Source organism: Dendrobates tinctorius, unplaced genomic scaffold (assembly GCF_039654945.1).
Source record: "Dendrobates tinctorius isolate UK_male_01 unplaced genomic scaffold, ASM3965494v1 ptg000208l, whole genome shotgun sequence".
NCBI lineage: Eukaryota > Metazoa > Chordata > Amphibia > Anura > Dendrobatidae > Dendrobates > Dendrobates tinctorius.
In genome coordinates this window covers 11,687,302-11,704,417 of record NW_027361875.1, presented here as the reverse complement: position 1 = coordinate 11,704,417, position 17,116 = coordinate 11,687,302, and the positions used below count along the sequence as shown (strand labels likewise).

Below are 17,116 nucleotides of genomic sequence, written 5' to 3'. Positions count from 1 at the left end.
GTGAAGAAAAAGAGAAAAAATGTTTTTTTTTTATGTTAAATGGAGGTGTGTCTTATAATGCCGGTGTCCGTCTTTCAAATCATATACCATATATGTCCCTCATCCTGGTATCTATATAACCCCCATCCTGGCACATCGCCCCCTTGTGCTGGCACGTTGCCGCCCCATCCCATCCTGGATATGCCCCCCCCTACTGGCACTCACATGGACACCCTCGCTCTATATGCCCCCCTGCTGGCACGCACATGGCCCCCCTCTCTATATATGCCTCCCTGCTGGTACACACATGGCCCCCGCGTCCCTATATTCCCTCCCTGCTGGCATTCACACGGTCCCCCGTCCCTATATTCTCCCTGCTGGCACACATTGTCCCCCGTCTATATATTCCCCCCCTGCTGGCACACATTGTCCCCCCGTCCCTATATTTCCCCCCTGCTGTCACACATGGCCCCCCCCGTCCCTATATTCCCCCCTGCTGGCACACATTGTCCCTCCATCTATATATTCCCCCCTGCTGGTACACATTGTCCCCCCCATCCCTATATTCCCCCCTGCTGGCACACATTGTCCCCCCATCCCTATATTTCCCCCCTGCTGGCACACATGGCCCCTCGTTCATATATTCCCCCTGCTGGCACACATGGTCCCCCCCGTCCCTATATTCCCCCCTGCTGGCACATATATTCCCCCCTGCTGGCACACATGGTCCCCCGTCCCTATATTTCCCCCCTGCTGGCAAGCACATGATAAAATAATAAACAGATAACTCACCTTCTGATGATGGCTCCTGCTCCCAGCTCCCCCCGTGGCTTTCCTGTGTCTGCTGAGATCCTCCTCCTGCAGGGCGCGTGCAGCTGCTGCTCATTCAGGCAGCTCATTGTAGCTACAGGACCTTCCATGATGTGACCAATAGGACCTGCTGTCACATGACTTGCAGTTCACACTGGGAGTCACGTGACCGCAGGTCCTATTGGTCACATCATGGAAGGTCCTGAAGCGATGAACTACCTGAATGAGCAGCTGCTGCCGCGCGCCCTGCAGGAGGAGGATGTCATCAGACACAGGAAAGCCACGGGGGGAGCTGGGAGCAGGAGCCATCATCAGAAGGTGACTATAGTAATGGGGCAGGGGGGGGTGAGTGCAGGCACATGTAATATACACCGCTCCCCTGTCTACCACCTCGGCGCTGCTTCAGCACCGAGGTGATGTACAGCGGGTGCAGTAAATATTACATGAGCCTAATGAGCGGGAGCACAGGACCTCCCGCTGTCTCTGCAGCCCGCAGCCAGCCCACCCCTTCCTCCTCACACCAAGCCACCCCCCTACTCTATAGCACAGCAGCACACAGATTCGCATTATAAGACGCACCCCCCACTTTCCCCCAAAATTTGGGGGAACAAAAGTGCGTCTTATAATCCGAAAAATACGGTACATGGCCCATTTTGTACAGTAACAATACATATTAACTATTCACATTTGTCCGAGCCCACGCATTTAGTCCACCCTCCTATACACTATTGCCATTTACTTCAATGTGTCTCCACTGCCGCTTCGGTCTCTGTTGTTTGTCTGCAGCACTGACGTCACTTTGACAGCAATCCAGCCAGTCAGTGAGGCAAGCGGATACGGGCGGAGTAATTGGAGCAGCATAGTGCCCCCGCTATGTTCCTAACCCAAGGGGTCGGTGGTTCACGTCTCTGACCTTGGGGCATCAGGTGTTTGGTAATGCTAGTCAAAGGCAATGAGTATATTTACCTTAGGATATGTTCACACATGGTTTTTGCAAATTTTCTCATGCACGTTTTTTTCCCCCGACTTATGTCAAAAGAGCTGTGTTTTTGCAAAATGAAGCTTGTCACTTCTCTCAGCGTTTTTCATCCATTGAAAGCAATGGTTAATGCCAAAAAAAACCGCAGGTATCAGGTTTGCTGTGTTTTTGGTGCCAAAACCTGATGAAGTTTAAACTTTTTTTTTATGAACTAAGTTTTATTAGCATGTACAAGAGGCAAATGTAGCATGCCAAACCACAGTAAAATAATGCACCTAACACAGCATAAGAAAACCCACAATGTGTGAACACAGCCTTATGCAGGCAGAGCAGCAGCTGGCACCTGTTCACACTTGCTCTCCTCTGTTCATAGGTCCTGCTCATGTTTTCAGCTTTCATTATAAGCTGGGTCGCCCAGGGCTGCAACAGGTGCACATGGCAAAAGAAAACAGCTTCTACGGATATATTTTTCTACAATAGTAATTTGTAGACACGGCTATCTTTACATACTTTCTATAATTAAAGTCACTTTCTGAGGTAAAATATGCGCCGTCCATTACTACTACCACTACTTTCTGCTAGGAGACGCGAAATGTGACCGACTACTACTGAGGTAAACTGAAGACACGTGACTGGCCGGAAAAGACACACCACAGCCACTTCCGCCCTTCTACTACAGCCAACTCACTGCCCTTAATAAGTATGGCCGCCGGACACTTTCTTCACACACCACGTGACGTCGCCAGTCTCCTGTAAAGCAGTGGTCGATGTCTAGCCACTGTCATTCTGAGCCCGCCTCCTCTCACGTGACTCGGCCCCCATCTCTCCTCCCTCTCCTGTTCATCGGTTCGAGTCCGTCCCCTGCCTGGCAGTGTCCGTCTCAGCCATGATGGTGAGTAGCGGGGGAAGGGCGTGAGCCGCATTCCGTTAGCTGAGCCAGAGCGGTCGGTGGTGATGTAATGGCGTCATGGTAACGGTGTATGTCTTGGTTTTTTCTTCTGCAGCAGGAAGGCCTGGATGATGGACCCGACTTCCTGTCAGAGGAGGACAGAGCGGTGAGTGGCCACAGACCCCAGTGACAGGCAGCGGACATTACACAGGGAGCACCTGTCAGCACTCCCACAGGCTGCAGATAGCGGACTTCTGTCCTCTGCCTGGCCGGCATATGGTGACAGTCCCTGCAGAGCGCATGAGACTATTCGCTCCCGTACAGAGCGACATACACCGTCCCATGGTGGATAGATGGCACGACCACGATCGTGCTGTGACTGCCGTTGTCCACCGTCTCCACACCGCCGCTGTCTTCCGTGACTGCCGTTGTCCACGGTCTCCACACCGCGCCGCTGTCTTCCATGACTACTGCTGTCCTCCGTCACCACACCGCCGCTGTCTTCCGTGACTGCCGTTGTCCACCGTCTCCACACCGCCGCTGTCTTCCGTGACTGCCGTTGTCCACCGTCTCCACACCGCCGCTGTCTTCCGTGACTGCCGTTGTCCACCGTCTCCACACCGCCGCTGTCTTCCGTGACTGCCGTTGTCCACCGTCTCCACACCGCCGCTGTCTTCCATGACTGCCGTTGTCCACCGTCTCCACACCGCGCCGCTCTCTTCCATGACTACTACTGTCCACCGTCTCCACACCGCGCCGCTCTCTTCCATGACTACTGCTGTCCTCCGTCTCCACACCGCCGCTGTCTTCCATGACTGCCGTTGTCCACCGTCTCCACACCGCCGCTGTCTTCCGTGACTGCCGTTGTCCACCGTCTCCACACCGCCGCTGTCTTCCATGACTGCCGTTGTCCACCGTCTCCACACCGCGCCGCTGTCTTCCATGACTGCCGTTGTCCACCGTCTCCACACCGCGCCGCTCTCTTCCATGACTACTGCTGTCCTCCGTCTCCACACCGCCGCTGTCTTCCATGACTACTGCTGTCCTCCGTCTCCACACCGCCGCTGTCTTCCATGACTGCCGTTGTCCACCGTCTCCACACCGCCGCTGTCTTCCATGACTGCCGTTGTCCACCGTCTCCACACCGCCGCTGTCTTCCATGACTGCCGTTGTCCACCGTCTCCACACCGCCGCTGTCTTCCATGACTGCCGTTGTCCACCGTCTCCACACCGCCGCTGTCTTCCATGACTACTGCTGTCCTCCGTCGCCACACCGCCGCTGTCATCCATGACTGCCGTTGTCCACCGTCTCCACACCGCGCCGCTGTCTTCCGTGACTGCCGCTATTCTCCGTCACTACCGCCGCCACTGTCTTCCGTGATCGCCGCTGTCCTCCATCATTCCTCCGTTGCCATGCCGCCCCTGTCTTCCGTGACTGCCTCTGTTCTCCATGCCGCCGCTGTCCTCCGTGACTGCCGCTGTCCTCCGTGACTGCCGCTGTCCTCCGTCGCCACGCCGCCACTGTCTTCCGTGACTGCCGCTGTCCTCCGTCGCCATGCCGCCGCTGTCTTCCGTGACTGCTGCTGTCCTTCGTCGCCATGCCGCCGCTGTCTTCCGTGACTGCCGCTGTCCTTCGTCGCCATGCCGCCGCTGTCTTCCGTGACTGCCGCTGTCCTCCGTCGCCATGACGCCGCTGTCTTCCGTGACTGCCGCTGTCCTCTGTCGCCACGCCACCGCTGTTCTCTGTCGCCATGCCGCCGCTGTCTTCCGTGACTGCTGCTGTCCTTCGTCGCCATGCTGCCGCTGTCTTCCGTGACTGCCGCTGTCCTTCGTCGCCATGCCGCCGCTGTCTTCCGTGACTGCCGCTGTCCTCCGTCGCCATGCCGCCGCTGTCTTCCGTGACTGCCGCTGTCCTCTGTCGCCGCGCCGCAGCCGGTTGTCATGTTTCTGTCAGTTCTGGTGTTTTGCATCTTGTGGAGGAAGTGCAGATGTGAGCGGAGTTGTGATGTCAAGCACTGCGGCACCGCTGTCAGTATTATCCGATCACCTGATGTCATCACATTTTATCCTGGCCTGCTCCTGATGCCAAGTTACAGTTAAGGCTACATGTACCCTTACTCACTTGGTATGCTGGCATAAGAAGGAGATGCCCGACGGGCAAACTATAAAGGAATATTCCCAGAATTGAAGGTTATTCATAGGAAATGAGAGAACATAAAGGGTTATTCCCTTCTCCACTGGATAGGTGATCACTTCCTGTCTGCTGGGAATCCTGAGATCTGGGCTTTAAAAAGGTTATAAACCAGAACTTGGGATCACTGGGGGTCCCAGCTGTCAGACTCCCGGTGATCAGCAAGGTATCACCTATCTCTTTATTGATCACTGGAGATCTGACCCCAACAATCTAAAGAACGAGTCCCCTGGATCCTGAAGATGGGGCTCTGCAGAAATGTTCTGACTGGATCAGAGGAACCTATTAGCGACCTCCTCGCCATTCATTGTCTATAGGACCGACGGAGAAAGCCAAGTGCTATAGCTATGACATCCATTAAATGACTAGTACTTCACACAACTACTCTTACAGCCGCACAAGTTTAACCTTTTAAGGATACAGCCTTGAAGGATTGTGTTTGTGGAACAAGTTATATTTTGTAAAGATACCCTTTAAAAGTCAATAAGATGTGTTGAAAAACTTACTTTATTTTGTAAATGGAGTCTCAGCATATTTCACCCACTAAACAATTTAATGTGACTGTTGCTTTTTCAAAGACAACTTCAGCAACACCTTTACTTGGTCATTCCTCCATTTCTGAGAAATCAGCTTTTTAATTCATATGCAAGTAAAACTGAAGAGGTATGGTAAATCTGAAGCCTCTGTCACTCCAACTCTATTCCCTCACTAGTGCTGCTCCTCCTACTTGACTGAAAGCTTCTGTGCTGTGTGACTAAAGTCAAAGGAGCCATCAGTCAAGCAGGACAAGGCAGCGCTGGGTGGGGAATAGAGCTGGAGTGACAGAGGCTTCAGATCTACTATAGCCCTTCAGCTTCATATGCATACCAATTTAAGCACTGATTTCTCAGTATCGGATGAACATGCTGATTTCAAGAAGTACAGCAGTCTGTCTCATTATTACCTGGGAAAAAAAAATGATGGCGGCCACATAATCCATACAAGGAAGAAACTGCTCTCTTCTCTAGAGTGGCGCTTTAAATGTGAGCCCCCTTTCCCTGATCATATACACACCATCTGGCATCTTCACAATTTTTTTGGTGCCACTCCGATCCACCTGTGCCAACGTGTGAGCGCAATGCAAGTCTATGAGAACCAGAACAAGGCTCTCATAGACTTGTATTGTAAAGTGACCTCCGTGCAGCTCCATGAAACACTGGAGCTGTGAGCAGGTCAATTTTCTCCGGAGACCAACAGAAGCAGCGTTGAAAATTGATGAAAACAGTGGATCAGATGGGGGCAAGGAACTTGCATTTAAAGCACCACTCTAGTTGTGCAATAAAAAAAAAAAATAGATGGTGTGGTGCTTTAAAGGGGATCCAGTTTAAACAGGTGATCCCTTTTCACTTGGATAAGTGACAACTGTAAGATCAGCGTGCATTTGACAAGTTGAACAACCACTGATTGCTAGAACAGGGGTCCGCATGCGCACTGCTGCTCAAGTCCCAGTTTTGGCACTGAATGAGTTAGCCGAGTGTAGGACATGTGCAGCCTTGGCACTCCAGTCAGTTCCTCTGGCGTGTCTTATGGTTGGTGGGGTATTGGTGACGTGAAAACTAGTGAGGGTCCGGCTATGGGACCTAGTCGTGGAGAAGGGCTTTCTAACCTGGAATGTTCCTTTTAAGTTTGATGGGCTGACACCTTCTATAGATGTTGAATGGTTGGCGGACTTTGCAGGGGAGCGCAGACTTATTTATATATATATATATATATATATATATATATATATATATATATATATATATATATAAAAATTTTTTTTTCTTCTTCTACAAGCGCATGCATAACCACTAAGCAGAAGACTGCCGTGGTCTAGTCTTGACCTATGTGCCTTTCACATCACTTCTTTGCATGCCTGGAATGCTTACTTCCTAGACGTCTTAGTGTTTGCGGTTAATTAGTTATCCTTTTAGAATTTTATATGTGTAGATTTATTCCTCTTAAACTCAAATTCTTAAGTGATGGAAAATGACAGCTCGGTAATTATCCAAATTGAGTGCTGTAACCAAAATCCAAAATTGCAGCTATAGCCTTTGGTTGATGATGCATCTATTGAATCATGTCTAGAGGGATCCATAAACTGCAAAAACTACTGATAATCACCAGAGGAAATAGTTGGAAAGTATTGAAATAGAGCTTGATGCGTACACATGTGTGTGTGTGTGTGTGCAGAGACTGATTTTATCCTTCATTGGCGGCAGTCTTGTTTATAGGCTCAGGACTTTCAGCCTGTGGCATTATTGCTGAGCCCAGTGATTGACTGCAGCGGTCATACTTTCTTGTAGTGGTAACATAACTGCTTCAGCCAGCCAACAAAAATTGTTGCAGGTCCTGTTGAAGCGCAATGTAAGCGCAAACCGATCGTCGTCTGTACTTGCTCCATGGTTTTATCTGCCTGCTGTTGGTAATTTGATGCCACAATAAAGGATAGTCTTTGCACGGGACGGATTGTGCCTAGCCACTTTCTGTTCTATGGAGTCCATAGCTTCAGTGCCTTCATCTTGCAGGAACTGCTGTCACTCTCCAGCCACATGAGGTCTGACATTGTCCTGCATTAGGAGTAACCCAGGGCCAACCGCACCAGCATATGGTCTCTCAAGGGGTCTGAGGATCTCATCTAGGTACCTAATTGCAGTCAGGCTACCTCAGGCGAGTACATGGAGGAATGTGTGGCCCTCCAAAGAAATGCCACCCCACACCATTACTGACCCACTGCCAAACCGGTCAGGCTAAAGGATGTTGCAGGCAGCAGATCGCTCTCCACGGTGTCTCCAGACTCTGTCACATGTGCTCAGTGTGAACCTGCTTTCATCTGTGAAAAGCTCATGGTGCCAGTGGTGAATTTGCCAATCCTGGTGGTCTGTGGCAAATGCCAAGCATCCTGCACGGTGTTGGGCTGTGAGCACAACCCCCATCTGTTGACGTTGGGCACTCAGGCCATCCTCATGGAGTCGGTCGGTTTCTACTGTAAGGCCAGGGTCACACTGCATTATAGGCAGTTCGTTGACGGACTGCGTTACACAGCGGTGTAACGCAGTCTGTTAACGCCACCATTGAGCCCCATTGTCGGGCGCATCGCGACGCATGCCGTAAAGCGGCACGCGTTCGCGATGTGCCGTCATTCGCTGACGGAGCCTCGGACGCGGCCTGCAGCGTCCGAGGCTCCGTCACCGCTAGCGCAGATGATTCATCTGGGCTAGCGGGTATAGCAAAAGCGATCGTGTTATGCTATACCATTAGCAGCCCATCAACGCTATGCATTTGACGGGCTGCTAAAACGTGATGTGAACCTGGCCTAATCGTTTGTGCAGACACATTCACATTTGTGGCCTGCTGGAGGTCATTTTGCAGGGCTCTGGCAATGCTCCTGTTCCTCCTTGCACAATGGCGGAGGTAGCGGTCCTGCTGCTGGGTTGTTGCCCTCCTACGGCCACCTCCACTTCTCCTGGTAGCGCCTCCAGCCTCTGGACACTATGCTGACAGACACAGTTAAACCTTCTTGCATTGATGTGCCATCCTGGATGAGCTGCACTACCTGAGCCACTTGTGTGGGTTGTAGAGTCCGTCTCATGCTACCACGAGTGTGAAAGCACAACCAACTTTCAAAAGTGACCAAAACATCAGGCAGAAAGCATTGGTACGGAGTTGGGGACCACAGACCACACCTGCAGAACCACTCCTTTATTGAGGATGTCTTGATAATTGCCAATAATTTCCATCTGTTTATTCCATTTGCACAACAGCATGTGAAATTGATTGTCAATCAGTGTTGCTTCCTAAGGCTACTTTCACATTAGCGTTTTTAGCGCTGCGCTTCATGCACAATAGAAACGCATGCAAAAAACGCATCATGCGTCTTGCATGCATTTGCGTTTTTTAGGCGCATGCGGTTTAACCAGTTTCTAGCCATGTTAACTCTTAAAACACATGCGATTTCAAATGCAGGCATGTGCATGCGCACGCCTGCATTCCCATAGACTGCAATGTGTTATTTTTGCTCATTCCGTGCACAAGTGTGCACATGCGGGTTTTTTTTTTTTTTTACGCCATTGGACGGACCCAAAAATGCAACAGGTTGTGTCTGGCGTGCCTAGGCACACACTGCAAGAAAAGTATGCGCACGAAAACGCATACGAACGCGTGCAAACGCTAGACCATGCGCCCACCATGTTAAACATAGGGGCGCATGGACGCGCACGATGCGCTGCGCTAATGTGAAACCAGCCTTAGTGGACAGTTTTATTTCACAGAAGTTTGATTTACTTGGAGTTACATTCTGTTGTTTAAGTGTTCCCTTTATTTTTTTGAGCAGTGTATATAAAAAAACATACATGATTGACTTGTTCAAGCTTCTGATGATCCCCACTGGTCTTTGCTTTTTCTTTTTGAGAGGTGACTTTCTATGCAGACATGTGAGTGCTCCGGTTATCCAGTAGCCTAGGTCATGCATTGTACTTCACCAGTAATTACCTGTTTGAATGAAGAATATCCCTCCAAGTACTGTCCTGGGACCACCGGTGGAGCGCTGGGGGATTTACCAGATGAGTATAAGGTTCTTCCTCATGCCTACCAGTAGCTAGTATAATATCAGACAACCCCCTTTTAAGTAGGTCTATCTTTAGGGAAAAACTAGAGAACATTCATGTGACTATGCAGGCTGCCAATAGAAAATGGGGGAAGATCGGAAGTGCAAAGAAACTAATAAGTGCTTATACAGTGGAGAATAAGAGTGACATTGTCTGCCTGGTTATAAGTGACCTTTTACTAGGTTTTACATATATAATTCTCTTGCATTTTTTTCAATGTCAGTTATCACTGGTTTAGGAATATTCTTTTGATGACTCACATTGTTGCACGCTTTCTAATCCTTTCATTCTTTTCCCTTAAAGCCACGGGCCATTAATGTAGATCTGCAGCCTGACGCCACTCTGCAAGTTGATATATCTGATGCACTAAGCGAGAGAGACAAAGTGAAATTCACTGTGCACACGAAGGTGGGTGCTGTCCATGAGCTGATTTATGAAGCGATTATTACTGTCAGGTAAACATGTGTATGGCCAACTTGTAAGAATCACTCAATACATTGCAGATTTTTTTCTGCAAAACCTCTGCTTATTTTTTTTACTAATAGGTAAAATGCACATGCATTTCTTGTGGATTTGATTTTAGCCTGTGCATTGCAAAGGTTTATATCCACCTCATGCACAAACTAGAATGCGCAGAAATGTTTCCGAGACGTGGATTTGAAGCATCCATTTGTACGATATTGTAAATTACTGCGGCGCAGAATCCGTTGCCTATACTTGCAGTTAAAGGAGTTGACCTACCATTGCTTCCCATCCACTGGGTAAATGAAAAAATAAATATTTGCAATTTACATGACATTACTTTTTATTCACAGTATGTCACCGCCTAATATGCAGATCCATGTAATGAGCGGAGTGCTGCTGATTACTTTCCATACAACCGGATCTTGGCACATTGCTTACAATTCCCTCAGTTTATACAAGAGACCTGTGAGCACTGCAGTCCGTCATTGTCTGTTGATGGGCTGCAGCGTGCACTTGTCATAAATTAACATGAGCATCGGCAGAAAGTGTGCTGATATTGCTGTAACAGCATTGGTCCTGTAGGTGGGTATAGAGTGTTTTTATCTGACATTGGGTTTTATGTAGTGAACATGCTCGGGTGCTGAGTGTCTTCGGCGTGCTCAAAAAATATGTTGTCCTCGCGGCTGCATGTCTCGCTGCTGTTTGACAGCTGCAACACATGCGCGTAATTTTTTTTTTTTTTAGGCAATCCCAGCATGTGTTTCAGCTCTCTAAAAGCCGCGAGACACGCAGCCGCGGGGACTGGTACATATTTTTCGAGCATGCCGAAGACACTCCGTTAGCTTCCAAGCATGCTCAGATAACACCTTATATGATCACGTTTGCTCATCACTAATTTATCGCATGTAAGGAGGGGGTGTCTAAGTAGCAGGCAATCCCTTTAAATAGTTTGAAAAGGTAAAATACATTTTCCTATGCACTTTTTGCCCGTTTTGAAGAGAGTCGTCCTCTAGGAAAAGCAAATCAGCAATATGTAGGACCAGTTCTATCTGTCAATAAAGTCTGAACCTCAGACAACTCCTACTGCCAAAGTCATGCTAGAAAATCTGCAGCAAATGGTTTACTCTGTTAGGATATCGGGCTTGTAGCTGAATGTGGCAAACAAAATGACCCTTTTATTGTATTTTTAATGTTTGTAATTTTCCGTTGACAGAGTTCACTACCAAACTTCAAGCAAAACGAGTTTTCGGTCGTCAGACAACATGAGGAGTTTATATGGCTTCATGATTCCTTTGTGGAGAATGAGGAATATGCTGGATATATTGTAAGTCCAGTTTGTCACTGGTTAATGTTATATTCCAGCGCTGCAGGCGATTAGGTCTCTGTAATTATTGCCATTTCATTTTCAAATTCCTTTGAGCATTAAAAAGAAAAAAAAAAATCGCTGCCAAAACCATCTGTGCTGCGAAAATACCGCTCACAACACGACGGAATCCTAATCAAGCAAGGCGAAAATAACATTTTAATTTGGAAAGGTTGATCTGCCAAGTGGTGAATCTGTGTTGTGTGGTGGGAAGTAAGGTGATGCATAGGAATCTATTCCATGGAGGGTTATTTCTAGCACCAGGCACTTGGCATGTGAGGTTTTCTTTTAATGTGTCTCTCAGATGCTAAAGCTGCTTTCTGCAATATTTTTTTAGCAAAGCATGGCAATCCTTTATGCTTATATGGCCATATTCACACTTTTTAAGGTGTGCCTTGGGGTTAGGCAAGCACTCTTGCAGTTTAAGGCATGGTTATTGTAAATGTAAGGACCTGTTTGTAACTTTTTTTTTTTTAATTGTCTAATATGGCTAGACCTCATTCAGAAGTCCAATTTTCCTGTCCGTGCTCTTTGTTTTTCACGGATACAGTTGAAAGTGTAGACTCCCTTAAAATTGTTCCAGAAAATGAAGCATTTCTCCCAGAAAATTATGGCAATTGCACATGTTTTGTTACACACTTGTTTATTTCCTTTGTGTGTATTGGAACAACACAAAAAAAAAAAAAGAGGGGGGAAAAAAAGAGAAAATTGGACATCATGTCACACACAATCCCAAAAATGGGCTAGACAAAATTGTGGGCATTTTTACAAAGTTGTGGGTAAACTCATTGAAACTCCCCTGTGACAAGTAACAGGCGTGGGCAATATGAATATCACACCTAAAACCAGATAAAAAGAGAAGTTGACTCAATCTTTGCATTTTGTATCCGTGTGTGCCACACTTGGCATGAAGAACAGGAAGAGAAGAGAATTGTCTGAGGACTTGAGATCCAAAATTGTTGAACAATATGAACAATCTCAAGGTTACAAGTCCATTTCCAGAGAGCTCGATTTTCCTTTGTCCACATAATGAGGAAGTTTACATCCCATGGCACTGTAGCTACCGTATTTTTCGGACCATAAGACACACTTTTTTCCTCCAAATTTGGGAGGAAAGTGTGGGTGCGTCTTATGGTCGGAATGTAGCATGTGGGGAGGGGGCAGCGGCGAAGTGGGATCGCACTGGGATTGCAGTAGGCAGGAAAATGTTGCCTGCTCCAGGAATCTGGCGCTGGGGAAACCACTTGGTCCCGATACTTACAGTGAAGTGAATATTTAGCCGCTCCCCCACCCACCTGTCAGCTGAGCGGGGAGCAGCAAATGACAGACCCACGTGGTTTCCCCAGCAGCCGGATTACTGCAGCAGCTGGGGAGATCTGTGTCTGGTAGAGAAGGGGCAGGAGCAGAATGCAGCAGGAGGGATCTCATACCTGACAGGACGGGACTGTGCTGATAATGCTGAATGCTCCTGCGGAGGACCTGTGGTGAGGTCATGAACAGGTCGGGCTGGAGAATCACATGACCGCATAATGCCCTGCCTCTTCATGATGTCACCACAGGTCCTGCAGACACCGCGCTACAGATAGTGCAGCGTCCTCTTACATGACCTGTGGTGAGGTCATAAGAAGGAGGGCACTGTGCGGTCATGTGATGCTGCATTACCTCACCACAGCGTGGCTGGCTGCAGGACCTGCACTGAGCACTGTGAGCAGCAGCCTGTACAACAAAAAATTAATTAAAAGGTTAGGAATTACAGCACATAAAAATCACTCTGACATCCTGGGGTGAACTATAACTCCCAGCATGCCATAAGATCTGCAGGAGATGAGTTATAGTTCTCCCATGGGATTTTAAAGCAGCACTCCAGTACTGAAAAATATCAGCCCTGTGCCCCCATTCTTATACTCACCTTCCAGCGTCTTCATATAGTACTTTACAGACACCACAATAGCACCATCTTCTATCCATAGCTTCCAACATAATAACATATATATAACACCACATATAATAGTATGTTATTAAATATTTTACCACATTTTTTTACTTCAAATATATTTTTCCCTATTTTCCACCTCTAAAACCTGGGTGCATCTTATAGTCTGGTGCTTCTTAGTCCGAAAAATACGGTAATTTCCCTGGATGTGGATGGCAGAGAAAATTGATAAAAAGATGCAACGCAGGATAGTCCAGATGGTGGATAAGCAGCCCCAATCAAGTCCCAAAGAAATTCATGTGTTCCTGCAGGCTCAGGGTTCACCATTGTCGGCGCAAACTATCCGTCAACATTTTAATTAAATGAAATACTATGGCAGGAGATCCTGGAGGACCCCATTGCTGACACAGAGACATAAAAAAGCTAGACTGCAGTTTGCCAAAATGTACATGACTAAGATGAGACCAAGGTAGAGCTTTTTGGTAAAGCAGATGTACTGTTTACCTAAAACAGAATGAGACCTACAAAGATAAGAACACAGTACCTACAGTCAAATATGGTGGAGTTCAAAGATGTTTTCAGGTTGTTTTTGCTACCTCTGAAGCTGAGTGCCTTGGCTGTGTCCAAGGCTTGAAATCTGAAGATTACCAAAGGGATTTTGGGTCACAATGTTGTGCCCAGTGTCAGAATGCTGGGTTTGCATTCTAGATCATGGGTCTTCCTTCAGGACAATGACCCCAAACATGCTTCAAGCAGCCCCTAGGAATACATGGAAACAAAACACTTGAGTATTGAAGTGGCAGCAAGAAGTCTGGATCTAAACCTCATTTAACACCTGTGGACAGATCTTAACCCCTTTCTGACATTGGGTGTACATTTTACACCGATGTCGGACTCCCTCCCTTTGATGTGGGCTCCGGCGGTGAGCCTACATCTTTCCTGGTACATATCAGCTGTTTTGAACAGCTAACATGTGCCCGGAACAGCCGCGAGTGGAATTGCGATCCACCCATGGCTATTAACCCATTAAATGCCGCTGTCAAACTCTTGACAGCGGCATTTAACGTGTACTTCCGGCCATCGGGCCGGAATCCACCCATCGGTGACCACGTCACATGATCGCCGGTCACCAATATTTTGGCATGACAACCAGAGGTCTCCTGGAGACCTCTATGGTTGTCACTGCTGGATTGCTATGAGTGCCACCCGGCACCCAATCGGGTTATGGCATCTTCTTGCCTTCCATAGAGACTATTGAAGCATGCCAAAAGTAAAGAAAAAAAATAGTTTTTAAAAATATAAAAAAAAGTTCAAATCACCCCATTTAAAATAAAACAATTTAAAATAACAAACATGCACATATTTGGTATCGCCACATTCCGAATCGCCCGATCTGTCAATAAAAAGGGATTAACGCAAAAAATTAGCCCTCACCCAACCCCAGATCCCGAAAAATGGCGACGCTACGGGTATCGGAAGATGGCGCAATTTTATTTTTAATAAAGTTTGGAATTTTTTTTCACCACTTAGTTAAAAATGAAACTAGACATGTTTGGAGTCTATGAACATAATGACGTGGAGAATCATAACAGCAGGTCAGTTTTAGCATTTCGTGAACGTGGTGAAAAAAAGAGTGTGGGATTGCACTTTTTTTTGCAATTTATTTCCCATTTTCCAGTACACGATATGTTAAAACCAATGATGTTGTTCAAAACTACAACTCGTCCCCCAAAACACAAGCCCTCACGTGGCCATATTGATGGAAAAATAAAAGAAAGCTATGGTTCTAGGAAGAAGGTGAGCGAAAAACCAAAAAGCGAAAAATGCTCTGGTCAAATATGAGACCTCCAGTAGTTATAAAAGCGTGTTCTTAAATTCCTGTTGAGAGATGTAAGAAACTTGTTCATGGATATAGGAAGCGTTTTACAGCAAACTGCAGCGCTACGGACCCAGCACGTGCTCGCTCCGTCCAAAGCGTTGTCCCCTTTTTTTACGCGCGGTGATTCCTCATGTGTTCATTGAACACAAGCGGAATCAACATTTCCTATACATTCTGTGTTATTTATCTTGCGGAGACTGAGCGCCTCCGCAAGATAGACATGTTGCAGAGTATACAGACGCGCCACATGTCCGGTCATGCAGGGCTGCCACCTACGTCCTTGAACGCATAGTGGAGATGGGATTTCATAAAATCCCCTCCACTATGCTGTAACATCTGGACGCTGCAGCTGTGCGGCAGCATCCAATCTGCAGCAAATACTGAACGTGGAAACATACCCTTTTGGGGGTTTTGTGTGAAATTATTTGCCTTTATTTTGTGTTCCAATACATGCAAAGGAAATTAACGAGTATAACAAAACATGTTGTTGCAATAATTTTCTGGTAGAAATACTTAATTTTCTGGAACAATTTCAAGGGTGCCAAGACTTTTGGCCATGACTGCAGAACATGTGCTGTATATACTCGTGTATAAGCCGAGCTTTTCAGCACTTTTTTTTTTTTTTTGGTGTGTGTGTTCTGAAAGCGCCCCTCGGCTTATACACAAGTCATGGTCCCAGAAAGCCGGAGGGAGTAGCAGCGGGTTACAGGAGGCAGGAGCCGGCGGGGGGAGCGGCAGAGCTGCGGTAATGGCGCTCAGTGCCAGCCGCAGCCGTCAGCTTCCATCACACACTCACCTGTCTGCGCGTCCTCGGTGAGTCGGTGATAATGCATCTCGTTCTGGGCATCGGCACCAGCAGCACTCTTCCAGCCGAGCAGTCATGTGGTACCGCTCATTAAGGTAATGAATATGCATGCATCTCCACTCTCATAGGCGTGGAGCGCATATTCGTTACCTTAATAAGCGGGGCCATTTTTTTTTTTTTTTATATAACAGGAATCATACATGGGTATAAGGCGGAGTTCACACGTGGCGTTTTTTTCGCGTTTCCGTGGCAGTTTTAACCGCGCGATTTTGCCGCGAAAACGCGAAAAATAAGCATCCCATGCATTCCTATGGGATTCCGCAATGCTGTGCTAATGCTGCGGTTTTTACCGCGGTGGAATCGCTTCGCGGTAAAAAACGCAGCATGCTCAATTTGCGGAATCGCGGCGATCCCGCACCCATAGGAATGCATTGTTCCGCTTACTTCCCGCATGTGGCTGTGCACACCATGCGGAAAGTAAGCAGAACAATTGCGGATGGTACCCACGGTCCGGAGGAGAGGAGACTGTCCTCCGGGCATTGGGTACCATATCCCTGTAGAAAATAGAATTTAAAATAAAAAATATTGTTATTCTTACCTTCCGACGTCCCTCGCAGCCTTCCCGCCTCTCTCCACGCATCCGTTCCCAGTAATCCTTTGCGAAAATGCCCGCGATGGCGTCCGTTCTCGCGGGATCGCGAAGTCTCGCGGTCATTCGCGCGACGTCATTGCGAATTACCGCGAGACATCGCGATCCCGCGAGAACTGATGTCATCGCGGGCATTTTCGCAAAGGATTACTGGGAACGGATGCGTGGGACGCCGGAAGGTGAGAATAAGAACATTTTTTATTTTATTTTTTACATTCTTTTACTACTGATGCCGCATAGGTGGCCTCAGTAGTAAAAAGTTGGTCACACTCGTCAAACACTATGTTTGAGTGTGACAACCTGTCAATCAGTTCTCCAAGCGATGCTCCAGATCGCTTGGAGAACGCTAGCATTCTGCAAGCTAATTACGCTTGCAAAATGCTAGTTTTTCCGCGGGAATTTAAAATGCGATTTTCCCGCGGAATGGAATTCCGGAATTCTCGCGGTAATTTCCGCGAGAGTTCCGGTACGTGTGCACTTAGCCTAAGGGGATAAGTAGCCATGCATACCACGAGAGGGAGGACTGGCGAGCCATGCATACCACGAGAG

At 47.7% G+C, this 17,116-nt stretch overlaps 1 protein-coding gene across 1 annotated transcript in view; it reads left to right on the top strand.

The window, feature by feature from the left end:
* Positions 1-2,473: 2,473 nt before the first annotated feature.
* SNX6 (sorting nexin 6) overlaps positions 2,474-17,116 on the top strand; it is a 73,711-nt gene continuing 59,068 nt past the window's right edge. Inside the window, exons 1-4 of the mRNA XM_073554225.1 lie at positions 2,474-2,660; positions 2,773-2,823; positions 9,777-9,881; positions 11,152-11,262. Coding sequence (XP_073410326.1) covers positions 2,655-2,660; positions 2,773-2,823; positions 9,777-9,881; positions 11,152-11,262 — 273 coding nt within the window. The 5' untranslated portion in view covers positions 2,474-2,654. The remainder of the gene's footprint in view (positions 2,661-2,772; positions 2,824-9,776; positions 9,882-11,151; positions 11,263-17,116) is intronic.